The following is a 27,146-nucleotide window of genomic DNA, read 5'->3' on the forward strand; positions in this document are numbered from 1 at the left end:
CGGGAAGCAGAAGTAATCAATGCGCCACACTTACTTCTAAATGTCAGAATTAGAGGACAAAGATGTTTTTGGTGACCAATTAATGAGATACACCATAAAAGCAACAAGAGAACACAAAAAGGTATCTGACAGCTGCTACATGATGCAAAGCAGACAAATCTGGGAATTACTTAAAAATCAGAAGAGCAGAAGGTGCATTAAAATCTTCTTACTGAGTAGGAATCTTTACAAATATAGGACAAAAATATAACATACAGTTATTTAGTCATATAGAACTCTAAATAGTCACAATTAGAAAAGATCCTCCCCGAAACACATCATATTCAAAATCTCAGAATCTTAACACACAACAGAATCTTAAAAGTTGTTAGAGAAAAGTGCCATACTCACTTCTAAAGGTAAATCCATTAGAATTACATGTGACTTCTCAATAGAAACTATAAAGGCCAGGGAAGCTTGAAGTAAAGTGCTTCAAACTCTAAAAGAAAACAACTTTCAACCCAAACTGGTATGTACTGTGAAACTGTCTTTCAAAATTGCTGGAGAAATAAGTCATTTCTATGTTAACACTGAAAACGTAGGGAGCGGCTGAAGCTGGAGATCAGTTACCTGTGTGGGGCTAAAGCAAGGCCAGCCCTGAGAACACCAAAAGCCCACAGTGAGCCACATAAACAAGTTGTTGCAGCTCAGAAAAGGCAAGATATTCAGCCAGGAAAACAGGCTGCTAGGCAGAGGGGTTGAAACTGACATCATCATCCTGAGTGCATAAATAATAGGGCAGCAGTGGTCAAGCAGTTCCTCTTCTTTCATCAGGAGAGGTTCCATTTGACCTCAGCTTTTGTCTCTTTTCTTTATTTTCCCATCCTCTCACTGTCCATCCCCCTGGAAACTTTGAGAACTGTGTTGGTACATGGCACTAAAAGAAATTCATGATCATGGAACCCACATGCCAAAAAAAAGTTTACAGATATCCTAAAAAGAGACAATGACACTAACAATGACAAAAGGTCTAAAAGAATGACTACACCAGGCAGTTTAAATAGAGGGAAAGAAAAGAAATCAACAAAGGAAGTAATGTAATTGATAGGAATAAATCAATGCCTATCAGTAATAACTCAATGAAAATGGTCTCAATTCCCTAAACAAAAGACACAGATTGGCCAGATAGATTAAGAAACAAAACCCAACCATATGCTGTATACAAGAAATACATTTATCCCAAAAAGAAATTTACAGACTAAAAATCAAAGGATGGAAAAGAATATTTCATGCAACGGGAACTGAGAAAAAAAAGCAGGTGTAGCTATCCTATTTTCAAACATAGACTTCAAGACAAAACTGATCAGGAGAGGCAAATATTGGCCACTATTAACATACTGGTTAAGGGAATAATTAATTCAACAAGAAAAACGAATCATTATTAATATATGTGCACCAAACAACGCCATACTCAATTTTATAAAACCAGTAATAATGGGCATAAAAGATCAGATAAACATAAACACAATTATAGTGCCAGACCATTTCAATATCACATAGTCACAAACAGATCAACTAGACATTTGCAAGTAAACAAACAAACCAATAGCAGAGTTAAACAAAACCTTTAAACAAATGGACTTCATAAATATCTACAGGGTTACACCAAACAGAATACACCTTCTTTTTAGCAGTATATGGAACTTTCTCGAGAGTAGATCACATACTAGTCAATAAAACATGCTTAACTAAATGCATGAGAATCAAAATTATGCCATATTTTCAGATAACAGCACAATGAAACTAGAAATCAATGGCAAAAGAAAATACAGAAACTACGCAAACACTTAGAAATGAAACAAAATGCTTTTGAACAATTAATGAATTATAGAGGAAATCAAAGATAAAGAGTTTCTAGAACTAAATAATAATGCCAGCACAACATACCAGAACTTTTGAGAAATACTGAAAACAATCCTAAAATTAATAGCTGTGAATGCATACACCCCCAAAACAAAGTAAGCCTAAATAATCTAATGATGCACTTCAAAGTCCTAGAAAAACAAGGGTCCATATCCAAAACTAGCACAAAGAAGGAAACAAAGATCAGAAGACAAAAACTAGAAAGATACTAAAAAATACAAAAAATTCTTTAATCAAAGAGCAGATTTTTCAAAAGAATAAACAAAAGAGACAAACCCAAAAGACTCAATGCAATTAGAAACAAAAAAAGGTGAAATCACAAGGGATACAGCTGAAATCCAGAAGATTAACAACTACTTTGTAAACCTGTATACCAATAAAATGAAGAATTCAGAAGAAATGGAGAGATTCCTAGATACATATGAATTACCAAACTGAACACAGAAGATAAAAAAAACCTTGAATAATTCAGTAAAAGGCGATGAAATTGAAGCAGTAATTAAAATGAAACAAAACAAAACAACAACAAAAAGCCTACAAACCAACAAAAGTCCAGGTGTGCTAAATTACACAAGAGGCAATGAAATAAATTGAAACAGTAATTAAAACTAAACAAAATAACAGCAACAAGGAAAAAAACAAGTCTACAAACCAACAAAAGTCCAGGTCTGCTAAATTACACAACACCAGGAACAATCTAACACCAATACTCCTCAGCTCTTTAATGAAACTGAAAGGGAAAGTATATTCCAGAGTCATTCCTGGAAGCTAACATTACCCTGATTCCAAAACCAGTAAGAATCCAACCAAAAAAGAAACTATAGACCAATCTCTTCAATGACTATAGATGCAAAAATTCTCAACAAAACACAAACAGAATACAACAAAATGTCAAAAAATATCATACATCATGACTAAAAAGGCTTCAGTTCAGAATACTCAATCCATAAATATAATACCTCACATAAGAAGTACAAAAACCATATGATCGTCTGAATAGTCACAGAAAAAGCCTTTGACCAAAATTCAACATTAATTCATGATAAAAAAAAAACACTGAAGAAAATAAATATGGAAAGACCTTATGGCACTCTGATGAAAAACATTTATAACAATCCTACTGCCAGCATCACATTAAATGGGAAGAAACTGAATGTTTTTCCTCTAAAATCAGAACAAGACAAGGATGTTCACTGTCACCACTTCTGTTCAATATAGTACTCAAAACACTAGCAAGAGCAATTAGAAGTTAAAAAGAAATAACAGAAATAGGTATAAGAAAAGAAATCCCTATTTGCAGATGATATGATTCTCTATACAGAAGACTCAAAAAATTCCAACAAAAGCCTCCTAAAATAACTGAATTCAGCAATGCAGCAGGACACAAACACACGGAAATCAAGAGCATTTCTGTACCTTAATATTAAGCAATGAGAAAGAAATTAGGAAAAAAATATCAACCACAGTAACACCAGAAAAATTAAATACCAAGGGAGTAAAACACCACTACAACAAAAACTGCAGTACTCTTTTAAAAAAAGAAATTGAAGAGGGCATTAGAAAATGGAAAGATATCCTGTTCCCCTTGTAATGGATAAGTAGAACCAATATAATATACTTCCAAAATTCATATACAGACTTAACACAATCCCAATCAAACTATCAATAATATTCTTCACAGAACAGGAGAAAATTCTAAAATTCATAGGAACCAGAAGAGATCTAAAGGGCAGAAGCAATCCTGGATAACAGCAAAGGAGGAGTCATAACAATCCTGAATTTCAAGTTATAGCATAAAGCTACAGTTATAAAAACAGTACTGGCACAAAAATAGATTACGTAGATAATTGGAATACCAGAGGATGGAGAAACAACTCCAATCACATTCAATTTTTTTTTACATTAAAAACCTTTTTTTATTAATAAAACAACTTGACTGAACTAAAAGCTTGCATGTCACATAATTCACAAACTTAACATGCAATTTAGATTTTAGCATGTTAACAGTTACATTCAATGACTATTTTTGACAATGAGACCAAAAACATACACTGGACGAAAGATAGGCTCTTCAATAAATAGTGGCAGGAAAACTGACTAACCTTATGCAAAAGATTAAATCTAGATCTGTATCTCTCACCAGGTACTGAACTAAAATCAACGTGGATCAAAAATCTAAATGTTAAAACAGAAACAATCTGCTGAAAAAAAGGTAAAATTCTTCAAGTCATAGATGCAGGCAAGGACTTTCTTAACAGAACCCCAGGTGCATAGGAAATAGTACCATGAATCAACAAATGGGACCATGGCAAATTTACAAACTTTTGCATGGTGAAAAAAACAAAAAAACAACCAATAGAGTAAGTAGACCACTTACAAAATGGGAAAAAACTTTTGCCAGGTATTCCTTAGATAGAAGAGGAGTATCTAGACTACTAAAGAACTCAAAAAGAACCAGACTCCCCCAGATAAAAGATCCAGTCAATGAACAGGAAATCAAAATGAATAGATACTTCTCAGAAGTACAAAAAACCAACAAATACATGAAGAAATGTTGAGCACTGCTGACCATTCAAGAAATGCAAATTGAAACAATGAGATTCCAGAAAGAATGACTATCATCAAGAAATCAAATAATATCATGCTGGTGATGCTGTGGGGTGGGAAAGAAACTCTTTTACATTGTTGGTAGGAATATAAGTAAGTACAACCACTATGGAAATCAGTTTGGGAATTCCTCAAATAACTAAACTAGAAATTCCATTCAATGCAGCCATTCTCCTTCTAGGTATCTTCCCAACAGAGTTAAAGATGTTGTACTACAGTGATACATGCACAGGCATGTTTATAGCACCACAATTCCTAATAGTTAAACCTTGGAAGTGACCTATCAATAGATGAGTAGATAATGGAGTATTTACACACATGGAGTACTGCTCTGTTACAAATTTCAGTCCTCTACAGGAAAATGGATGCACCTTCAGGCAATAATGTTAAATGAAACAAATCAGACACATAAGCTTAAAAACAAAGAGCAAATAAAAGATGGTAGGATGTAGGAAGATAGACCTTTTTCAAATCAGAATGTGATCAAGAGATGGAGGAAGGGTGGGGAAGGGAATGAAAAAAAGAAATTAAGATGTATGTACATGTTCCAAATCCCCACAAGGAATGTAATCATTATGTATCAGTAAAGATCAAAAGTAAAGGAAATGAGCTACTATTGGATAACAAAATCAGTAAAATAACTAATATAAAGCTTTATCATTTGGCCAAAGAATTATTTGTAGGTAGGACAATTACCAAATGTCATCCTGAGTCCTACGTATCCTTTTCTCTATCTTCGTATTAATAAATTCATATTCATTTTTTGTTTGTATTGACTTCATCTTTAAAGAAACTCTTATTACCCTTATCAAAGCTTTGCTTAAGAGTTTACCCCATTTCCTTGAGAGTATTTTTGACCTGTAAAAAACAGAAACTACCATTCTGTTGAATGCCACTGTTTTTGTCCAATACACTCCTGTAATGTTGTTGTTTTGTAGACACTTCTGCGCTGTCCATTTACTGGGGCAATGTCTTCTAGGAACGCTTCGACCAGAAGCTGACAGATTATGGCATATATGACAAAAATGATACATGAATTAACTTCACACAAGCTAGCTGATATCCTCGTGTTTCCCTTCTCTTTGTAAGAATAGCTACCTACTATTAACAGTAATAAAAATTCTACTTAACAGCAATCCTACTACAAAAAAGTTGCAAGTTGGCCCAAACTACTCTTAGATAAATTTCCAAACTGATTCTAAACAATTGCATCATGCCCACTACAATGTTGAGCACTGTCTGTAAAGGCTATTTGAAACACAGGAAAACTCTTGAAATGATTTAAAATTCAAAGAGAATTTGGAAAGTGAAAACCTAAATAGGGTAAGTCTGCCAAACTTGAAAACAAATGTAAAATATAAATAGTAAATCAAAGCCCCATGGATAGCATTAACAACAAAACTAGGTGACAGAATCTCCACAAATTCCCCTCTTAAAAAGGAACATATGGGGACAAATCACCAATAACCTCAAGTCCTACATAGTACCATTATCTGCACTGGAAAGAAGTGAAAGAAACAAGACATCTGTCAAAACTGAGAACAAGATACTCCCCAAACAGCAGTCAGTTTGAACACAGAAATTGTATTTTGGAAGGGTTTTTTGCCCTTTCAAATAGTGACTAAGTACAAGGAGCCCAAAGTGAATTTTAAAAGTTTAGAAGAGTCTATCCCCCAAGACCTCTTGAAATGGACCTTTTCATAAAAGGGAGGAACAACTGCAACTAAGGAAAAGGAAGTCTAGATAAAAGCAAAGAAGGCAACAGTCCTAGAAACCTCAGAAAGCAAATGACACTTTGCTATTATTCTGGTTGAAGCGACCCCCCCAGAAAGCAGCAGAGGAAGTTGACAAATGCCATCCCCAAAATAACCTCTTAGTGTATGAGACATCCAAGCAATAGAAAATGATGAAAGTGAGTTACATAAAGTTATTATAGGGGCTGGGGATTTAGCTCAGCGGCATAAGTGCCTGCCTTGAAAGCAGGCAGTCGTGAGTTCGATCCCTGGTACCGATAAAAAGACAAAAAAAAAAAAAAAAATAGAAAAGAAAGTTATTATATAAAGAAGAATAAATTAGAGAATATCACCTTAATAATAAAAGCATTACCATAAAACAGATGAAAAATGTAACCTATTACTTCAAATGTTACTAAAAGACATTACAATAATGATTCAAAGAAAGAGAGAACTTAAATCAGATTTCAAAAAATTCAGAATTAAGGTAGAACTCAGAAAAGCATTCAAAATAAAAAGGATTATCAGAAGTGAAGAATAAACTAAATAAACCCAAAAACCAATACATATATCAGAAAATGGCTTAAGAGAATCAAAAGGTAAAAAGAACTTTTTGAAATCAAAAGGAAGAAAATAACTGATGAAACTGATTTAATATACAGGTAACAGGTTTCCTTAAAAAGTACCAAGAGAAAAAAAAAAAAAAAAAAAAAGTACCAAGAGAGCCGAGAGAGGTGTCTCACGCCTGTAATCCCAGCACTCGGGAGGCTGAGGTGGGAGGATCGTTGCAAATTCGAGACCAGCCTGGGCTCCAAAGTGAGCTAGAGGCCAGCCTGAACTGCATAGCGAGACCCCATCTCAAAAAAGACAAAAAAAAAAAAAAGTACCAAGAAAATTAAAAAAACGTGAGAAACATTCTCTGAAAATTAAAAACCTCAAACTTTAACTAAAAGAGCACAACACATACCTCATATCAACTCAGAACAACAAATTTTTACAAAGCAATCCTTATGCTAGAAGAAAAGGAAATATTTAAGACATTCAAGAAAAGAAAATATGAGCAAAGTTGTTTATATATTCATTAACACTGATTAATAACGCACTTATCAGAATACAATCAACTACTGCTCCCATGAGTCCTTCCTAAAATATTAGAGACTGAGTTGCAGACAACCAAAAGGAAGAGTTGAATCTAAGAAATGAAGGCAAGCAATAGTCTTATTTACCAGTTGAGAAGCATATCAGAATGAAATATTCTATCATCTGCAGTGAACAAGAGCCACACTTCTCAGTATAAAAGGTATAAATGCAAATAAAAACCTTATAGTCCTACATCTGAATTGGAAATACTGATGTAAATTCATGTGGTTTTATCTTTAAAAACAAACAATAAAATGAACATACACGTACCACCAATAATACCAGAATACCTCATATGAGAACACTATTTCCATGAACAACTATAAATTCTGGAGAAGAAAAATAAAGACAATTATCTGAAGATACGAGCAACCAAAAGTAGACAATCTAGATGAAAGGCAACACTTTGAAAAAAGAGAACAGATTTGGGTGGTTTCCTGTTTTTACAGCTTTTGCCTGAGGAAAGGTCCTTAGCTATCCAGGGCAGCTAAAACTTGGGTCAAAATCTGCAGTTTTCCTGGCTTGAAAAACTTGAGTTTCAGGCTGCCACAGCAGTTAGAATGCAAGGAGGGATATACTGGAAGATAAAGAACCACAAAGAAAAACTCCAAAATTTGTCATACAGATTCTAGCTAGGTTTCTAGCTGCTCATCTATCTATGTAAGATGAGTGGGAAAGATTCTTAAGCAGTCCAGATAAGGCTCAAACATTTGAACAAAGATGTCAGCTATTGCCTCCTGTAGAGAAACACAGTTTAGATTTTAGTCCAGCTAAGTTAATTGCCTATAAATAAAACACTGCTACCACCATCAATACTCTCCAGATAAAACACTAAAGCCCACTGTGTTGAGTACCACTGACAGTGGGCAGGATAAAACATAAAATTTCTAAGAAGAAAATATGACCCACACTCAAGAAAAAAGACAACAGACTAACCATAAAGTAACACAGATACTGGAATCAGCCAGATTTTAAAAGCAGCTATTATAAATATGCTCAAAATGAGAAAGAAAAATATGCTTGCAATAAAAGAACACACTGCAAATGTCAGTAGAGAAATAAAAGGAGAGACGTAAAATCTAGGCCTGCAAATTTCAATGTAAAATACAAAACAACTCACAATACAAAGCAAAATGGAGATAGTACCAAAGTTAGACCAAGTGAAATTATTCAAAAAATAGACAAAAAAATTCTAAAACAGCATTGGTTGGACATTAGTAAGCAACCTAATTTATGGTTAATGTCAAAGAAGGAGGGGATCAGAAACAAAATATCTGAAGGACTGTAATCCCAGCACTCTGGAAGTTGAGGCAGGAGGATTGCAAATTTAAGAACAGCATGGGCAATTTAGGGAGATACAGTCCACAATAAAAATATAAAAGGATCAGGGACATAGCTCAGTGAGAAGGCTCTGTGTTTAATCCTCAATACAAAAAAAGAGAAGTGGAAAAGGGGTCCAAAACTTGGTAAAGACATACATTTAAAGACTAAGAACTCAGTGATTCTCTCCCAAGTAGGATTTGTACCGATGCCATGTCAACTGACATCAGAGTCAAAACACCTGAGACCAACGGCTTAAAATCTTAAAAGCAGTCAGAAAAATATACATGAAAACAAAAGATATGACTAGCTGCGGACTTTTCATCACTAACACAAAAGACCAAATTTACTCTCAGGAAATGGTGAACCAGGAACCCTGCAAACTAAGGTGCATATGGCACAGCTGAGGACATAAAAAACATTAGGTTCAACTATACACACTAAACGAAGTGTGTATTTATTTATTCTCCATATATATGAGATAAAATACAACAATTTAAAATGAAACCAATCAGAGTTAATCCAGGTGGTAAGGAGGAAAAAAAAACTTCACATACCAACGTAAAACTCTAACATCTTTATCATAATTAAACATTTTAGGAACAACCAAAATAGCACCTGAAAACTGAAAATATTCCAACTGAAGGGAAGAAAAAAGATACATTCAAAGATAAAGTTGAAGAAATCACACAAAATTCTCAAAGAGACAAGGAAAAAAAAAAAAACAAAACAGAAAAACTGAAAGAAAAAAACCTAGAGGATCAGTTTTACAAAACCAGTGCAAGAGACTTTGATCTAAATGAGACTGTCGCTGGGTGGGTGGGGGGTTAATTTAAAAATAAAGAACTGAAGTATAATTCCAGACAATTTTCCAGAACTGGAAAGCATTGGTTCAAACAGACAACACTGAGGCATATCACAATAAAGAAAAAAACCTTAAACAGACATACATAAAGATTCCAAAAACTTCTAAAAATGATCACTTACAAAGGATCAGCAATCAGAATGACAAAAGAATACTCAGCAGTAACATTAGAAGATGTGAAGCAATGGAACAATGCTTTTGAAATTTTAAGAAGTGATTTTCAATTTAGAATTCTACTCCTCAGATAAACTAGCAACCAAGTGAGTAGAGGAAAATATGCAGCACCTCAAAATAATCATTATCAATGTACTGTTTTCTCAAGAAGTGACAAGAGAATCTGACCAGAAAAAGAAATACAGAATCCAGGAGCAGGAGCTCAAACAAGACAGATACAAAAAGAAATCAAGAAAGGAGATTCTAGGAATAGGTATTCCTAAAACACAAAGAATAACAAGGCTAAATTACAAAGGAAGTGTGACTGTGGGGTAGATGACTTAAAATTTATGAAATAAGTCAATTATCAACTTTGGTCAAGTTACATGAAAGGAGAAATGTAATAATAGGACTTTATGGTTCAGCTATGAATAAATGTATAATAAAAATATAAACAATAAAGTACTGATTGAACAATAAACTGAAATACCATGTGGGAATAAAATTAGGATGAGGGCATGGAAATGTGGGTATTTTTGTAAGAATATACAATTAGATCACTTAAAAGAGTAATTTCTTATTATCCATAATAGGAAGTCAATAAAACTGAAAAAGACAAAGAACCATATAAAATTTATTTTTAAATACAAACAGAAACAAACATAAATAGTCTACTGTCTCTAGGAAGACTTAATCTACAGTTGGAAAGACAGGACAAAGTTCTACCAATTTTCATTACAGGCCTACCAAATTTTGGCTTCAACAAGGGTTGTATGACTTTTTCTTCTTGATTTGTAAGAATTTTTTCCACATTATCTCTCGTTAGTTCTACTTAGCATGTTAGCCTTTATAGATAGTATCTTTTGTAACTCACTTATGAAATCTTTGCCAATACAAATTCATGAATATAGCTTATTCTTATTAACACCTTATTGTTAACTTTCAGATTTAGAGCTTCAGTTTACCTAGAGTTGGTATTTATGTCATGTAAGAGCTGAGAATGGAGAGTATTTTCACATAAAGATATCCATCTGATACAGCACACCTGTGATAAAGATCTCCCTTTTCCTACTGCACTGCAGTGTCTATTGCCTTTGTTAAAGATCAAGTTCCTATACACAAGCAGGTCTGTCTGTTACCAGATTCTGTTCTATTTCACTGCAGCATTTTTTCCTATCCTAGTATCAGTGTTACGCTGACTTAATTACTCTAACTTTACCATATTATTTGATATATAACGTATGACCTTTATGACTGCCTTGACTGTTCTTGGTCTTTACATTTTGATATAAATTTTGCACTCAGACTATTAATTTCTACATTCTTAAAAACACTGCTGGAATTATAACAGGAATGCACTGAATGTATAATTCACTGATGAAGTGACATTATACACTTAAACAGTATGTACTGGTCATATTAAGGTAATTAGAATTTCCATTTCTTATTTCTTCAAGGTTCTCTCTTCTAGTTCTCATAAATACATAATGGGTTGTTGTTCGTGGTAGTCCTACTATGACACAGAAAACTAGAACTTAATCCTCCTATCTGTATTTTGATATCCATTACCCAATCCCCTTCTATCCACTCTCACCACTATTCTTCCTACTCCCTAGTAATCCTTTCTTTTTACTTTGAGATCAACTTTTTTGCTTCCACATAGGACAAAAAAAAACACGTGGTATGTGTTTTTCTGTCTCTGGCTTAGTTCACCTAACAAATTGCTTTCCATTTCCATCCATTTTATCACAAATGATGGGATGTCATGCTTCTTTGTTAATGAACAATGCTCTGTTGCATGTATACTGCACATTTTCTTTAAAATTCATTTGTCAATGGCTATCTTGCTTAACTCTATCCCTGGGATACTGTGAATAATGCTGCAACAGACACTGGGATACAGATATGTCTGATATGTGGACTTAATTTCTTTTGATATATGTACTAGAAGTGAGACAGCTGGGTCATATGGTAGGGCTATTTTTAGTTTTGTGAAGAATCTTCATATGGTTCTCCATAATGGCTGTACTAATTTACATTTCCAGCAGCAGTGAATAAGAGTTCCCTTTTGGCTACAGAGTAGCCAGCATTTTTTTTTTTTTTTTTTTTGGTAACAGTCATCCTGACTAGGAAAAATGATATCATATGTGGTTTTGATTTGTACTTCCGTGATGGCTACTGATTTATACCCCATAATGTTTTCAATGGTAGTCTTGTCAACAAATTTTTAAAAAGGAAAGCAATACTTAAATGGTAGATATGTTTTGTAACTGAGACTATTAAATAAATTTAAAAATTAATTTTGAATTGCATTAGTCACATTTTAAGTCCTAAGTAGTCCTATGAGGCTAGTGACTACATACTGAGCTGTACAGATATAAACAGGGCCATCATCTCAGAAAGTTCTACCAGACAGAGTTCCTACAGTTCCTATAGATCAACAAATTGCAGCCTTCATTCCTCTGTTCTTACAACTAAAGTTTCATGGAAACATAGCTACACACTCATTTGATTTTTATTATTTAGGAATGATCTAGTGCTACAATGGCAAAATTGAGAAGAGCAATGTGACAGAAATCATATGACCTATGGGTAATAATTACTTGGCTCTGCACAAATTTACTGAAATTTTACTACAGGTCATACAAATATCAGCAGTATGCATGGTGGGGGGAGAGAGAAATTGTTGAGGGAAGAAGTAGGAGTGTAATGCTCTATTATCACCAATAGATGCCCCCACCTAACCACATTTAATTTAGAGTAAAAATTCCTTATTTCTCTAAAAAGGACTGTGTCTTAAATCCTGAATTTGAAATTCAAGTCTTACATATACACCACAATAAGCACTTCCCATTTTAGGTGCTCAAATTATTTCAATTTCAAGACAGCATCATATTTTCTTTTTGAAACTGAGCTTAATATTTTTGGTGGGACTATAAACTAACTGAGCTAATAACAAAGTCCCAAGGATTTGCATGTATACTCTCTATCCATACCTACAAAGAAAAGGCCAAAGGAAAGGTATAAAAATGATACCAAATTGATCAACTCTGGGACCTATAACTTTGGGCTTCCACAGTGATGTGGGGTGGGGGTCATAAAGCAGATAAAGAGTGAATCCAGTGAAGATACCACAAATCAGTTGGGCCAGGGATTTAGCTCAGTGGACTAAGTACCTGCCTGGCAAGCGCAAGGTCGTAAGTTCACTCCCCAGTACCAAAAAAAAAAAAGTGTGTTGATTTTTCTTTCTAGGGATTTAGCTCAGCCATGTAAGCACCTGCCTGGTGAGTGAGACATCATGAGTTCAATTTCCAATACCAAAAAAAAGAATTTAAAAAAATAAAGATACCACAAATGAGAATTATAAGTACTTCCTACTGCCTAGACATCCATAGTTGCCCAGATTCTTGTCCAAGTCTGGTTTTCTCATCCTCTAAACCATTCTGTGAATTGCTCCATGCTAGAAAGTTGGTTTCTTAGCTGGGCGTAGTGGAGCATGCTTGTAATCCCAGCACTCTGGAGACTGAGGCAGGAGGATCACTGAAAGTTTGTAGCCTGGGCTACAAAGTGAGCTCAGGGCCAGCCTGAACTGCATAGTAAGACCCTGTCTCAAAAAGACAAAAAAAGAAAAAAAAAAGTTGGTTTCTTTTTCTACAAAGTCCAGAAAGTAATATGAAATATAAACCATTTATAGATAGTTTGGCAGAATATCTAGAGAATACAAAATAGTTAACAAAACTGCTGCCTTGAAGATAAAAACATGATATGTCTCCTTATAACATTTAATTTTAAAGGAGGCACACCACATACATCTTGACTAGAACCAGCTCTCTGCTAAACTGTAAAGTAGGCAGTTCCAGTTCCCAGACACAGTCTCAACCAGCACCATCAATATTCTGTTCTTGGCTCTGTTAACTGCCTATTATTCATCCATTACTTCTGTTCCTAGTTGTTATCAATTAATTCTAAATATTAATTGAGGAATTTAAAGTTTAAATTCTTTCTACAAGTATAAAATGAAAAAACTGTTGTACACTCCCATCACCCCAAACATCTTTAATTCATTGATATAATCTCTCAAAATATCCATTGATTATGTGAGTGGGAGTGCTTCCTATTTTAAGAGTTCTTGAAATGTGAGTTTAATGAACTATTAAAACCACCTCCAACTCCCATGGACAAAATAATAAATATGCAAAGCCAAGATATATCCATCTAGAAGTTACTAAACTATGTTTTCTCTGTCTAGCTATTACTAGAATGACTGTACAATATCTGAGATGGTGATTTAGTGCTCCCTCTGCAAAGCATATTAAATGAAGCCTTACCATAAAGAGTACTTTAAAATATATGCTATCAGGAGCTGGGGAGATAACAAAGTTAAAGCACTTGCACAGCATATACTAATCTTTGGGTTTCCTAAACTGCCAAAATAAATAAATAAATAAAAGCTGAAGAAATGAAGCAACTAGATGCTTTGTTTTTAATGTTATGCTATTATTTTTATAGTAAGAAAAATTAACAAACCAAACATCAACCCTATTTTCAGTTCAACTGAGCAACCCTAAAAATATACTAGTAGAGCAAATTCAGAATGACAAGTTCATGTGTTTTCCTCTGTGCTCTACAATATATAAAATTCTCAAGGTAGCCTTCTAATTGCCTAAGTCTCCAAAATTTTCAAAACAATACTAGAATCGGGGTATATTATTTTGATTTCTTAAAGTTATTTTACCTCAAAATTAAGTATCTGCAGGGCGTGGTGGCACACGCCTGTAATTTCAGCACTCAAAAGGTGAGGCAGGAGGGCTGCTGTGAACTTGAGGCCAGCCTGGACTAAATAGTGAGTTCAAAGCCAGTCTGAAGTGAGACCCTGCCTCAAAAAGTAACTGTGATATGCCATTGTCATTGTGCTCAAGATCTTAATAGTCTAGTGGGAAATTAAAATATGAGATAAATTCTGTTCACATACACATAGGTAACAATAGAAGGACATAAGAAGTCCTCCAAATTTGAATTTGAGCAAATCAACTAGCAAGAGGTAGCCAGAGAAACATTTTTAAAGTGCTGCCTCATCTGATTATTGACATTCAGTAATGAATCTGATAAATGAGGAAAAGAATATGTGAAGCAAAGTGAACTGCATGCTTACAAAAAAAACAAAAAATAAGCCCATTTATGGATCCACAAGTGGTCTGGTACGTCTTAGGGGAAAGCATATAGTATAAAGAAAGATGGAAGATGGGATATAAACTTGGGCTAGAAAGATAGGGCACAGGTTCATTTATATTGCTAAATGATTTGAATCTGAAAACTATGCAGAACCATTCACAAATTTCTAAGCAAGATAGCATCTTTTAGGCATACATTCCATACTCGCTTTCTTTCCTACTTGGGAGAATTCAACGCTAAAACAAAACAGCAAATATGATGACTATATTTTGCTCCTTTTTCCTTTTCTTGGCTGTCGTGAGGGTGGGGTGGGGGAATAAACAGGATGAAGATAGAGTTGGAAAGGATAATAAAGAGTAAATGGACCACTGAAGTCACTCCAATCACAACTGGACAGTTTCTTAGTGTCACTGTTAATAAGTTTGAGGGAAACAATAACATAGTACACGGAAATTGCAACAGGCTTGCCTTTTTGGACAAACCTATGGTGAAAGATATCAATAACAGGGCCAACTGAGGATAGATCCTGTTAACAGCTTGATCATTTCAGTACAATGTGTCTTGCATATAGAAAATACTAAGAGTTTCAAAGATAATGGCTACATAACTATCAGAATCAATAAGAACAACACAGTTTCAGGATACAAGATCAACACACAAAATTCAAGAATAGTTATGTAGGAGTAAGTTTAACAAAGCAAACTACAAGATCTGTACACCAATACTACAAAACAAAACATCAAAACATCAGCCTAAAGAATTGTAGAGACATTTGTGTTTGTTATGGATTAAAAACTGGTGGTCAACCTAACACAAGCTGAATTAAATCAGCATGCTGCTCAGTGTAGATGGCCCACCTGAGGAAAGCTGCCAGCATAGAGATATGGAGAAAAGTGGGTCACTGTGGGTTCCCCAACATGTTTTACATGTTTTGGTTTAAAGACACCTTATTTAATAATAAACCGTATTTAATTCAAGGCCTACAGAACTATAGCTCATGTCTGAATGAAGTGTAGTAATACACACATTTTCTTCATAAAGCACATCACAGCTTTCTTGAATTTATGAACACAGCTTTCTGCACTAGGCTTATAGGTGATTTTAGCAATTAAATAAAAATTAGAACAAAAGTGTGAAAACATGGTACTAAGTAAGAATATCTGCTTTACAGTAAGAAAGCTTAAAGTGTCACTTTATTTAGACTCAGCTAACTCAAATTGTTCACTACTTTGCATAGGCACAGGACCTTGGATTACCATAAAAATGATCAGAGTACTGATTTTTGAAGTAATAAATACACTATAGCAAATAACTGAATCTGCAAATACAAAATCCTCAAATAACAAGGATCAACTCTGTGGAACAAAGGATATGTAACCATCAAAAAAAACTTAGCGACTGCATTACTGCATTATAGTCTTGCTAATTTGTATATGTAAACAGCCTAAAAGAACTGAAATCTTTCACTACAAATGTCTTAATAAATTCATCATTTATTTCTACAACATGTAACAATGTTTAACTGCTATGATCTTGTGACTCTTAGTCATTAAAAAACACCTAACTTTGTTCAAGGATTGTGGCTTGGAAGAATGTTTTATTTGCTATCCACTCATGCATTCAAAAGTATTTTTTAAGGGTCTTGTTTCTACTGCATATGTTTGGAGTAAATAGAGAAAAAAACAGATTCAGATGCAATTGCTCACTGAATTTTTATTACAAGAAGAGAGACAATAAAAAAATATTTAAGTACTTACTATGTAAGGTATGAGTAAGTTTCAGGAAAAAAAGCAGCCAAAGGGGTTGACTGACACAGACACCCTACCCTGGGTGGTGAAAGAAAGCCTCTTTGAAAAGGTAACATTTGAGCAGAAAAGTGAATGAAGTAAGCTAGGGAGTAGCAGAGAATGAAGTGGAAAGATAAGCCATGTGGGTGCCGTAGGAGGGCAGTTTTTACAAGTGAGAGCTAGATCAGAAGGGCACATGGAAGATACAACATTTCATTTTAAATGCAACTGGAAATCTTTGAAAGGTTCCAAGCTGAAAGAAAACTGATCACAAAGTTGTATTTAACTGTACTTTATTCTTTGGAATTATCTGAAATATTTTCTTTCATGGTATTTCCAATCTGTAATTTTTAGAGATGCTTCTTGCCAACAGTGTCTCTACTCTCACATAATTTAAAACAGTCCATTAGCTCTCTTTGTTTTTCAAGGCACTGAGTACTTTGAAGAGTACAGGTCAGTTATCGAGGAGAATATGCAAGGGGTATTTTCTCATCACGGATTTCAAGTTAATATTTGCAGCATTAACTTGGTGATTGTGTACCCCCTACTGAACTGCCTTACCACATCATACTCTCTGTAATAGTGCCAATGAAAAGTCTGACCTTGTTTATTATGATGATGATCATAGCTTCCATCTTAAACATACATTATTCTTTTTTATAATTAATAACTAATCTATGGGGCAAAGCATTAATAACTTGTAAATAAACTTCTTCAAAAACAATTTACTAAAATTTACTAATTTGAGAATCTAATGATGATCTCTGACTTAATTATACTGAGGATATTAAATGGTGATTTTCTGATTCTATATTACCTGTTATCTTCTAAGAGATTCTAAGAGATTAACACATGACAACCCTATTCTGCAACCACATCTTGGTTCCTAAGTAACATTTTTCAGTTAAAACAAAACAAGAACCTTCAGAGAAATGCCTGCTCACATTTATTATAGAAAAAGCACAAGGCAAGCTAAAATTAACTTCTTATGTCTGAAAATAAGGATGGTAAAAGGTCTCAAAAGTGACAATCTGATATCAAAGAATAATGGCACTAGCAAATTAAAATTTTTTTTTAGTTTTTATTGTTTATTAGCACATGTTTTATTTCATAATTACTGCATTCATTGTGAGGATTTGGCACATGTATATACCATATCTCAAACAAAAGTGGGATAAGCCCAGTGAAGCAGATTAAAACAAGTATCTTTTTCTCTCAAACATTCATTAAACAGAACTCTGACAAGAACAGAAAACAAGATTATGAAGAAGGGAAATAAGCAGGAAAAATTTTAAAAGAAGCATAACTATATGTATACCAATAAGCTTGAACAGCTAAAATAAAAAGGATTAAGAAACTAAAGTAGGTAATAAAAAATTTCCCTTCTTACTGATAGTTTTATAAGTGAACATCTATTCATATTCTCAAGAACACTCACTCCGATATATATATATGAAAATAGTAAAGAAATTCAGTTCATTTTATAGGGTTAGCATGAGACTGATTTATAAAACAAGAGAGTGAGGAAACTTTCCTGTCATTGTGAAAGGATTATAGATGACAAGAATATATACATTGTTGGGGCTGGGGATTTAGCTCAGTGGCATAAGCACCTGCCTGGCAAGTGCAAGGTCATGAATTCGATCTCTGGTACCAAAAAAAAAAAAAAAGAATATATACATTGTTAAAAGCCACTGAACTACACTTTAAGAGAAACAGATACACAATCTAGAAAAGCATAGTTCAGTGACTTTTAATAACAGACACACTGAAAGGCAAAAAACTGCTCAAAAGGAAAGAACAATGGGAAAAGAGGAAAGGAAGGGAAAAGAAAAAAATACATATGTATATACACAAGATAGCTAGACTAGGGATGTATAGTCATGATTAGTTTATCACACAAATGGAAATTAACAGTGGTTAATATATTGCTTATTGTTATCTTCAAAGTAGTTGCCCAGATTATGACATAGGCATGCAAAACTGATCAAACAATATAAGCACAAAACATTCTTTTCAATGAATTAATAGAAATTAGCAATATAATTATCTTAGCTATCTTTGTTTTTTGTTTCATTTTGTTTTTTTTAAAATGGTACTAGGAATCAAACTTACCACCTTACGCTTGCCAAGTGCTGTGCCACTGAGCTACATCCCTGGTCTAGCTATTTTGTGTATATATGTATTTTTTTTTTTATTTTTCCCTTCCTTTTCTCCTTTCCCCCATTCCAGTTGTTCTTTTCTTTTGATCAGTTTCTTTCTCTTTCAGTATATCTATTCACATTTTGGATCTTATTTACTCTTTCAGATTCTTGCACTTAAGGAGACAATATGATTTTTACACATGAACCTGACTTATTACACTTAGCAGTATGGTCTCTAGTTGCATCCATTTACCTATAAAAGTCTTGAGTTTATCCTTCTTTATAGCTCAAAAGTACTGCATTGTATAGAAATACCAAATCTTTCTATTCATTTCTCAGTTGATGAGGATTTGGGTTGTTTCCAAAATTTAGTTATTACAAATTGTCCTACTATAAACATGGGTGCACATATATCACCGTGCTATGTTTTTTTAATTCTTCTGGGGAAAATACCCAGAATGGGAACAGTTGGGTTGAATGGGGCCTCTAATCCTAGTTTTTTAAGAAATCTCCACACTGATTTCCATGGTGGGTGACAAGGTACTCCTATAAAGATGTCAGTACTTCCCAAATTAACCTATAAATTCTATGCATTTAAAAGAAAAATTATAATTGAATCTTTCAAGGCAAAACACATAAATAAACCATTATGAAAAGATAAATCCCAAATGCTAACAAACATGTTCAAATTTTATAAGAGAGAATAAAGATTCATAAATAAGTTGGCTTTTGAAGAGAAGAGACTCTAGCCTACTACATAAAACACTCCAAAATATGACAGTACTGTTAATGTGGTATTAAAATAAAAAAACAGAGCCAGACTCATATGGCAATCATATTTGTTATTTTTATATGGGTCTGGCTCTGTGTTTTTATAATAAATATATGTGACTACCATACATATATTTACATATATAATATGCTATATATAAGTACATACATGGTAATAGTAATCTCACAAATCAGTGAAAACGTATGGGCAATTTAAGGAGCACTGTGGAAAAAACTGGTTCACCATTTGGAGAAAAAAATGTCATCACTACTCATATAAAGGGTAGACCATAGACAGACTAAAGAGCAAAACTAAGAGTAAAACTATAAAATAAATTTAAAAAACTATAGTTATCTTTGAGATCCAGAAATGGGAAAAAGTACCAAGAGATCAAAGTGTTTATGGATCTCGATTTTTAATTTTTTGAGATTTTGTGATCTAACTACAGAATTTATGAAGTCATATTTCAGAACTTTTACTATTTCTTAGAAATCATTCAAAGAACAAAAATACATTTATTTTTAAATAAAGCCCATTTGATCTTAATTAAAATTACTAGATGTCAACAGGACCCTTTTTTAGAAATCTAAAATACATTATGGGATCTTACTGGTCGTATTTTCCTATATTTTGAAATATTTTAGATAGAATCAAACTAGGAATTATTTCACTGTTACTCTTCATTGTTCATCACTTATTCTCAACTATGCAAAAAAACTGAAGAAAAAATTGAAGTATGGAACAGAAGAATAAAGATGTAGTGGTAGGCAAAATACAGTAAAGGATCCCTAATGATGACCCCATATCAACCTCTAAAACTTGTGACTATGTTACCTTATGTGGTAAGGGGGACTCTGCAAGTATGTTTAAGGATAAGGACTTTGAGCTAGGGAGATTATCTGATTATCTAATCATAAGAGTAACTAAAGATACTTCTGGGGATTGGGGTACAGCTCAATGGTAGAATGCATGACTAGCATGCACAAGTTCCTAAGTTTGATCTCCAGCACCACAAAGAAAAGGGGGTAGGGAATAATCTACTTTTAGGCATATGTAGAGTTCTTTTACAAAATACAAAGAATATTAAATAAAGGTTAAAATTTTACTTACTTTAGCTCCAACACTGCAACTACCAGTGCTCCCAGTGCTTCCACTTGCAACTCCGGTAAATCTAGCTTCCAATAACTCTTGCCTTCTTGGATCCAGACTATGAAGCTCATCCATTGCACCTAAAAGTAACAGTAAGAAAAAAATATAACTATAGGTATACATATTATATCTGTATAGATACACATATATGCTTATTTATACAAAACATGTATGTCGTTAAGACACCAATAAAACTTTATGAATGAATGCTATATAGAAGTGAAATTAAAAGGCTTTTAAGACTTCTATAATGTCCACATCTGCTTATTCAAACTTCTTACAGTAGATTTTCCCTATGGTTTGTTTGGTTGATTTGATTTTTTGAAACAGGGTCTCACAAAATAGCTCAGATTGGCCATGAACTCAGAATGTAGTCCAGGCTGGCTTCAAACTTGCAATGATTCTCCTGCTTCAGCCTCCTAAGTGCTGGGATTATAGGCTTGTGCCACCATGCTTGGCCCATCATAATTTTTTTTCTGTGCATGTATGTGTTTTGCATTTTGTTTTGGAGATAGTGTCTTACTATGTAGTCTGGTGGCCATGAATTTAGCATTTAACAAGGCAGGCTTGAACTCACCATCCTCTTAGCTTCCTAAGTGCTGGGACGATAGTTATGTGCTATCATACCCAGCTGATTTTTACCACTTTTTGATTGCAACTTGCAGTAAGAAACACCTGGATACTCCAACTCAGTATCCAGGTACATACATACATACAAGTTTTCACAAAACAACCTTTTTTCATGCGAGTAATAAGAGTCCTGTACAATGTCTATGCATTTTAATCCACAAAGCAATGAGGGGAGCCCATTGGTTTTGAGCCATTAAATTCATTTCACAAGCCATTTATAGCCTACAAAAGTCCACAGTATGAAAAATATTGCTTTCATACTGTAACCTCTCTATTATACAGTAAGCGGTATTACTGCTTATTTCATTTCTATATGTTATTTGAGTGAGTACATTTTAAACTGCAAAGGTCTGCTTTATTTTAGTCATATCTCTGATGAATTTCTGTAAAGCAATCCTTCAGTACCCATGGGAGACTACTGCTAGGATCCTCGTTGATACTCAACTCCGTGGATGCTGAAGTTTCTTATATAAATGATGTAGTGCTTACATATAAACTATGTAATCCTCCCTTAAATTTTAATTCATTTGCACAATACTTATACTACCTAATAGAGTATAAATATGATGTAAAGAGCCTTTATACTGTATAATAGGTAATTATGACACAAAAAATTTAAAGACACACAGCATAGATGCAACATATACCCTCAAATATTTTCAACTCTGCAGTTGACTAAATTTGTTGATGCAGATCTGAAAATATGGAGGAACAATTTTACAGTTTTAAGTTTCCAATTGATAAATTAAACACACACATAGATAAAACACATCACTGAGATAACACCTATTTACTAAACAAATCACCTTGAGAATGGGGAGGATTGGCACCCTCATAATTTTTACTATGCAGACTAAAGAGCCTAAATTCTAATTAAAGTTCAATAAAACTCTTAAAAATTATTTTATCTATGCCTGCTAATTCTCTACTGATAAGAATCTAGAAATGACATAAATGAATGATTCTCAAAGGAAACAGAAAGTATTACCCAAATTTTGGAAGGATTTAGGGAACCTTTTCAAAGTCGACCAGAACTTTCCACATACCTTAGCCATTCTTTAACAACTATGCCTATACACTTCACCTTTTAAATATCCCTTTCAACCTCATCTGGATGGAGGACTGGTGGACAGTAGCCACCCTTACATGATTACTTGCATCCCTATTTTTGAATGTCTTCTTCATCCATTCTTCTTCTATCACAGAAAAAAGTAACTTCTTATAAAAAGCAAATGCTTATCTCTTGTTTTGATGCCATTTCTTCTTAATATCGAGATTTTTCGTATGTATCCTGTAACTCTAGCATCTTTTCACACCTTGTTTTCTTCTGCTTTCAGTTATGTCTTTTTTAAAATATCACCTTAGCTTGAATTTCATGCTATTATCATTTAAATCTTTCCTGATTATTTATTTATACATTACCTCTAATATGACAAACGCTTTCTTTTTGGTACTAGGATAAAAACAGACATAAAGACCAAAAGGTCAAAATAGCTCAGAAAACAAACCTTACATGAAAAGATTCAGTAAGACTACCTAGACCACTCAAGGAGGAAAGGACAGTCAAATGATGCTAGGAAAACTGGAGATCCACATGCCAAAAAACAAGCAAACAAACAAAAAAATGTTGAACCCTTGAACTTGGACATTATACCATGTAAAAAATTTACTCAAAATCTAAAGATCTAAAGCCATTAAGCTATTAGAAGAAAGCAAAGGAAAACTTCCTGAAATTTGACTTCAAAACTGGGTATGGTGGCCCACTCCTGTAATTCCAACACCCTGGAGGCTCAGGCAGGAGAACAGTTGCAAGTTTGAGACTAGCCTGGACTACAAAGTGAGCTCAAGGCCTGCTGGAACTGCTTAGTGTGACCCTATCTCAAAAAGACAAGAAAAAGGCCTGCTGGAACTGCTTAGTGTGACCCTACCTCAAAAAGACAAGAAAAAAAATTGACTTCAGCAAGAATTTCTTGGATATGACACCACATAAACAACAACAACAACAACAACAAAAAATCAAAGAAAAATACATTGAACTTCATCAAGATTAAACTTGTGCATCAAAATATACAATCAACAGAGCAAAACGACAACAGAACAGCGAAAATATCTACAAATCCTATCTGATGAGTTGATATTTAGAATATATAAAGAACTCCACACTAGACCAGTTTTAAAAATAAGCAAAAGTTCTCCAAAGACAATAAACAAATAGGCAGTAAGCACATGAAAAGATGCACCCAAAGGTCCATGTAGTGAAGGCTTAGTCCCCAGTCAATGGTGCTTCAGAGAGGTGGTGGAACCTTTAAAAGGTAGGGCCTAATGGAAGGAAGTGAAGACACTGGCAGCATGCCCTTAAAGGAGATACGGGGATTGGGGGGCCCTCTTCTTCCTTTCTTTCACTTATCAGCTGCCCTGTCATGATGCTCTCCCATCATGATAGACTACCTGGCTATAGTCTCAAAAGCAACAAGGCCAACTGATCATGGAATGAAACTTCTGAAACCATAAGCTAAAATAAGTCTTTCCTCTTTTTAAATTGACCATCTCAGGTGTTGTGTTATAGTAGCAGAAAACTGACTTTCACAGCAAGGATGTAGAGACCTTGTGCATCACTGATGAAAATGTAAAACAGCATGGACATTGTGGAAAAAGACACAGCAGTCCCTTAAAACAAACACAGAATTCCCATGTGACCTAGCAATTTCACTCATGAACAGATAACCTACAGCAGGGACTCAGATATTTGTGTATGCATGATCACAGCAGCATTATTTGTGATACCCAAAGATGAAAGCAATTCAAGTGCTCATCAATGGATGAATGGATAAAGTATGGTATAAATGCACAACAGAATATTATTGAGCCTTAAGATGAGGTAAATCTTAACACATGCGACAACATGGAGAACACTGAAGACATTAAGCCAAGTAACACATGCCAGTCACAAAAGGACATATATCTGGGCATGGTGGCACACCTGTAAACCTCAAAGGCTGAGGCCAGAGGATCACTGTAAGTTCGAGATCACCTTGGGTTACAAGGTGAGCTCAAGGCCAGTCTGAACTGCGGAGTGAGACTCTGTCTCAAAAAGACCAAAAAAAAAAAAAAAAAAAAAACAGAAAAGAAAAACAAAAGGACAAATATTGTATAACACTTTCTAGAGTAATCAGATTTAGAGACATAAAGTAGAATGGTGCTTGACAGAATTTGGGAGATGTGGTGGAATGCAGAATTAGTATCGAATTGTTATAGAATGGGAGAGATGGAACGGTTCTAGAGATGAATGGTGGTGACAGTACCACAATAATGTGGTACTTAACACCACTAAAATATAAATTTAAAAATGGTTAATATGGTAAATGTTCTATTATGAATATTTCAGGATAACTTTTAAAAGATAACTTAAAATTTTAAAAATAAACTAGACTTCATCAAAAGCTTGCCAGCTCATAAAACAGTTACAAAATGAAAATACTAGGAGAAAAGAATATTTGCAAGACATGTGTGCTCCACAGTATGCCTGCCTACTCTTGGGTTGTCACTGGTGATGGCACACTGACACATAACAGGAACACAAGGGCATGAGGCGCCACTTTGACCTGGAGATCCAGTAATGAGGTAATTTGTTTCTCATTATTTTTCTCAGACATACAGCTTCCTCTGGGACCTCAGCCCTGGCACATGAGATCTTAGAAGAAACTACAGCCACAGAAACAACTTTCTACTCAAAAATTCTTGCTCAATGTTTATAGGGAGCGGCACGACCGCCCCATTGCTGCCTCCCCACCTATCTCTCCTATGGGCACATAATGCACCTGCCTACATTAACCATAATCCTCTCCTGCTTACATCACATACCCAGACATGAGGATGACCCATCAGAAACCACCCCATTGCCTCTTCCTGTGCCACCAACCCACTCTTGGCCCATAAAGGATGTGACCACTTCCTGAATAAATGAGGCTTGATCGGATTCTCTCGACTTGTTTCAATCTCTCTGTCTTCCCTGTTTTATTCATCCCAGTTCCTCCTCCAGGTATACCCCACAGATTGATCCGCAGGCCGGATCAAATGTTGCCTGAATCCATTAACATGTAGTAATAAGTTTTTTAAACTTTTAAAAGAGGAAACATATGCAAGAGCCCCTGTAACAACTCCTAGCATATAACAGATACTTAACAAATGTTACCATCATTGTCTAGAAATTTAACCTTGAATACCAGAATCCTGCTGATCAAAATGCAGTCCAAGTAACCTGCAGCAACCATACCAACCAACATGCTTGTGAGAAATGCAAAATACAGGGTCATCTGAAGATCTATGGAGTCAGAATGTATACTTTAAGAAGATTAACACTTAATTATTGCATATATGCGTTATTGTCTGAGAAACACTGCTGCAGAACAAAGATCTGTAATCCTTAAATGGATAAATCATACTTCATTCCTTGCAGCATAACAAGCAAAATCACAGCTATTTACATAAGCAGAAGAATTTCTAAAAACTTTATGGGTAAAATCCAGGATGCAATTATTTACTTACACACACACACACACACACACACACACACACACGGCACAAAATGGGGCCAGCACTGAACCCATAGCCATTCTACCACTGAGCTATCTCCAGCCCTTATTTATATTTCATCTCAATCATTTTCAGTCCTTTGCCTTTTCAGTTTTTATCCTGAGACAGGATCTTGCTAAACTGCCCAGGCAGGACTTGAACTTGCAATCCTGCTGCTTCAACCTCTTTCCGAGCTGGGCATATACCAGCAGGCCCAGCTGAGTATAATATCTTTAGAATACAATATGGCTAGTAAAAAGAATGGTATTCCTTGGGTGGTAATATCTCACTTTATTGTAATTTTCTATTATCAAAAGCTACTGCAAATAATCTTCCATGAATATGATCTGTAATGAGATTTACATATTTATCTTTGAAAATGTCTTTCCACAGAGATATGCCCTACAAGCATAAGATTTTACACATGAGTGTATTTATTACTTGGAAGATACGGAATTCTATTATATTCTTTTTATATTTACCTTTCAGTATGTCATTACACAGCACATTAATTCAAATTAAAGGTTAGGTAGCAGTTTCTCAATTGCACAATGAAGTGGGTTTTGAAGTAAGAAATTTTCTTCACACTTGCAACAATATCCAAAAAATGCTGATGGAACTATACTTTGAGGCTGAAAAATATATCTATGTAATTCATGCAGGCATAAAGATCTAACTTCTTTGATAGAATGAGACGAATATAAAATACTTTGACATTACCATGACAAACATGAAATGTCACGAAAATGACCTTACTGCACCACAAATTTCACCTATAAGCACTGTTTGGCCTTTTGGTGCAATTTTAAAATTACCTGTCCAAAGGGAAAGGCTAATTTTCAAACTGAACATTCTAGTACCATAGTTGACAAGCAGTGACTAAGGGTGATCAGTTCTGTTTTTAAAAAATTTTTCTCACCTTTCAGTGCAAACAATCATAAACAACAAACAAACAAAAACCTTACCAATGCTGATAGTCAAGATATTTGGCTTGTTTCTAACAAAACTTCATACAGTAGATGACAGTGAATGACATTCAATACTGATTCAATAAATGACAAATAATTTCCACGCATTACCTGTTTATGAATAACACATGAATACTACAGGCTTTGACAACATTTTTGCAAGCTTTGAAAATTTACCCAACTAAGGCTTTTTCTGCTGCACACATATTTTATCACCTGATTACTACAGTAC

The 27,146-nt window shown here is 34.4% G+C and overlaps 1 protein-coding gene across 6 annotated transcripts in view; it reads right to left on the reverse strand.

Annotated features, from left to right (window-relative positions):
- Nucleotides 1-27,146, reverse strand: part of Tlk1 (tousled like kinase 1) — a 137,374-nt gene that overhangs the window by 66,902 nt on the left and 43,326 nt on the right. For 4 of the 6 annotated variants that reach the window (XM_063259263.1, XM_063259265.1, XM_063259262.1 and 1 more), the window contains one exon: nucleotides 20,706-20,824. In XM_063259263.1, coding sequence (XP_063115333.1) covers nucleotides 20,706-20,824 — 119 coding nt within the window. Of the gene's footprint in view, nucleotides 1-20,705; nucleotides 20,825-27,146 lie in introns of those variants that run through there. The other 2 variants (XM_063259267.1, XM_063259268.1) reach the window with 2 other exon arrangements.

This window comes from Cavia porcellus, unplaced genomic scaffold (genome assembly GCF_034190915.1).
Source record: "Cavia porcellus strain 051 isolate PalLab524CR breed Dunkin Hartley unplaced genomic scaffold, mCavPor4.1 scaffold_12, whole genome shotgun sequence".
Taxonomy (NCBI): Eukaryota; Metazoa; Chordata; class Mammalia; order Rodentia; family Caviidae; genus Cavia; species Cavia porcellus.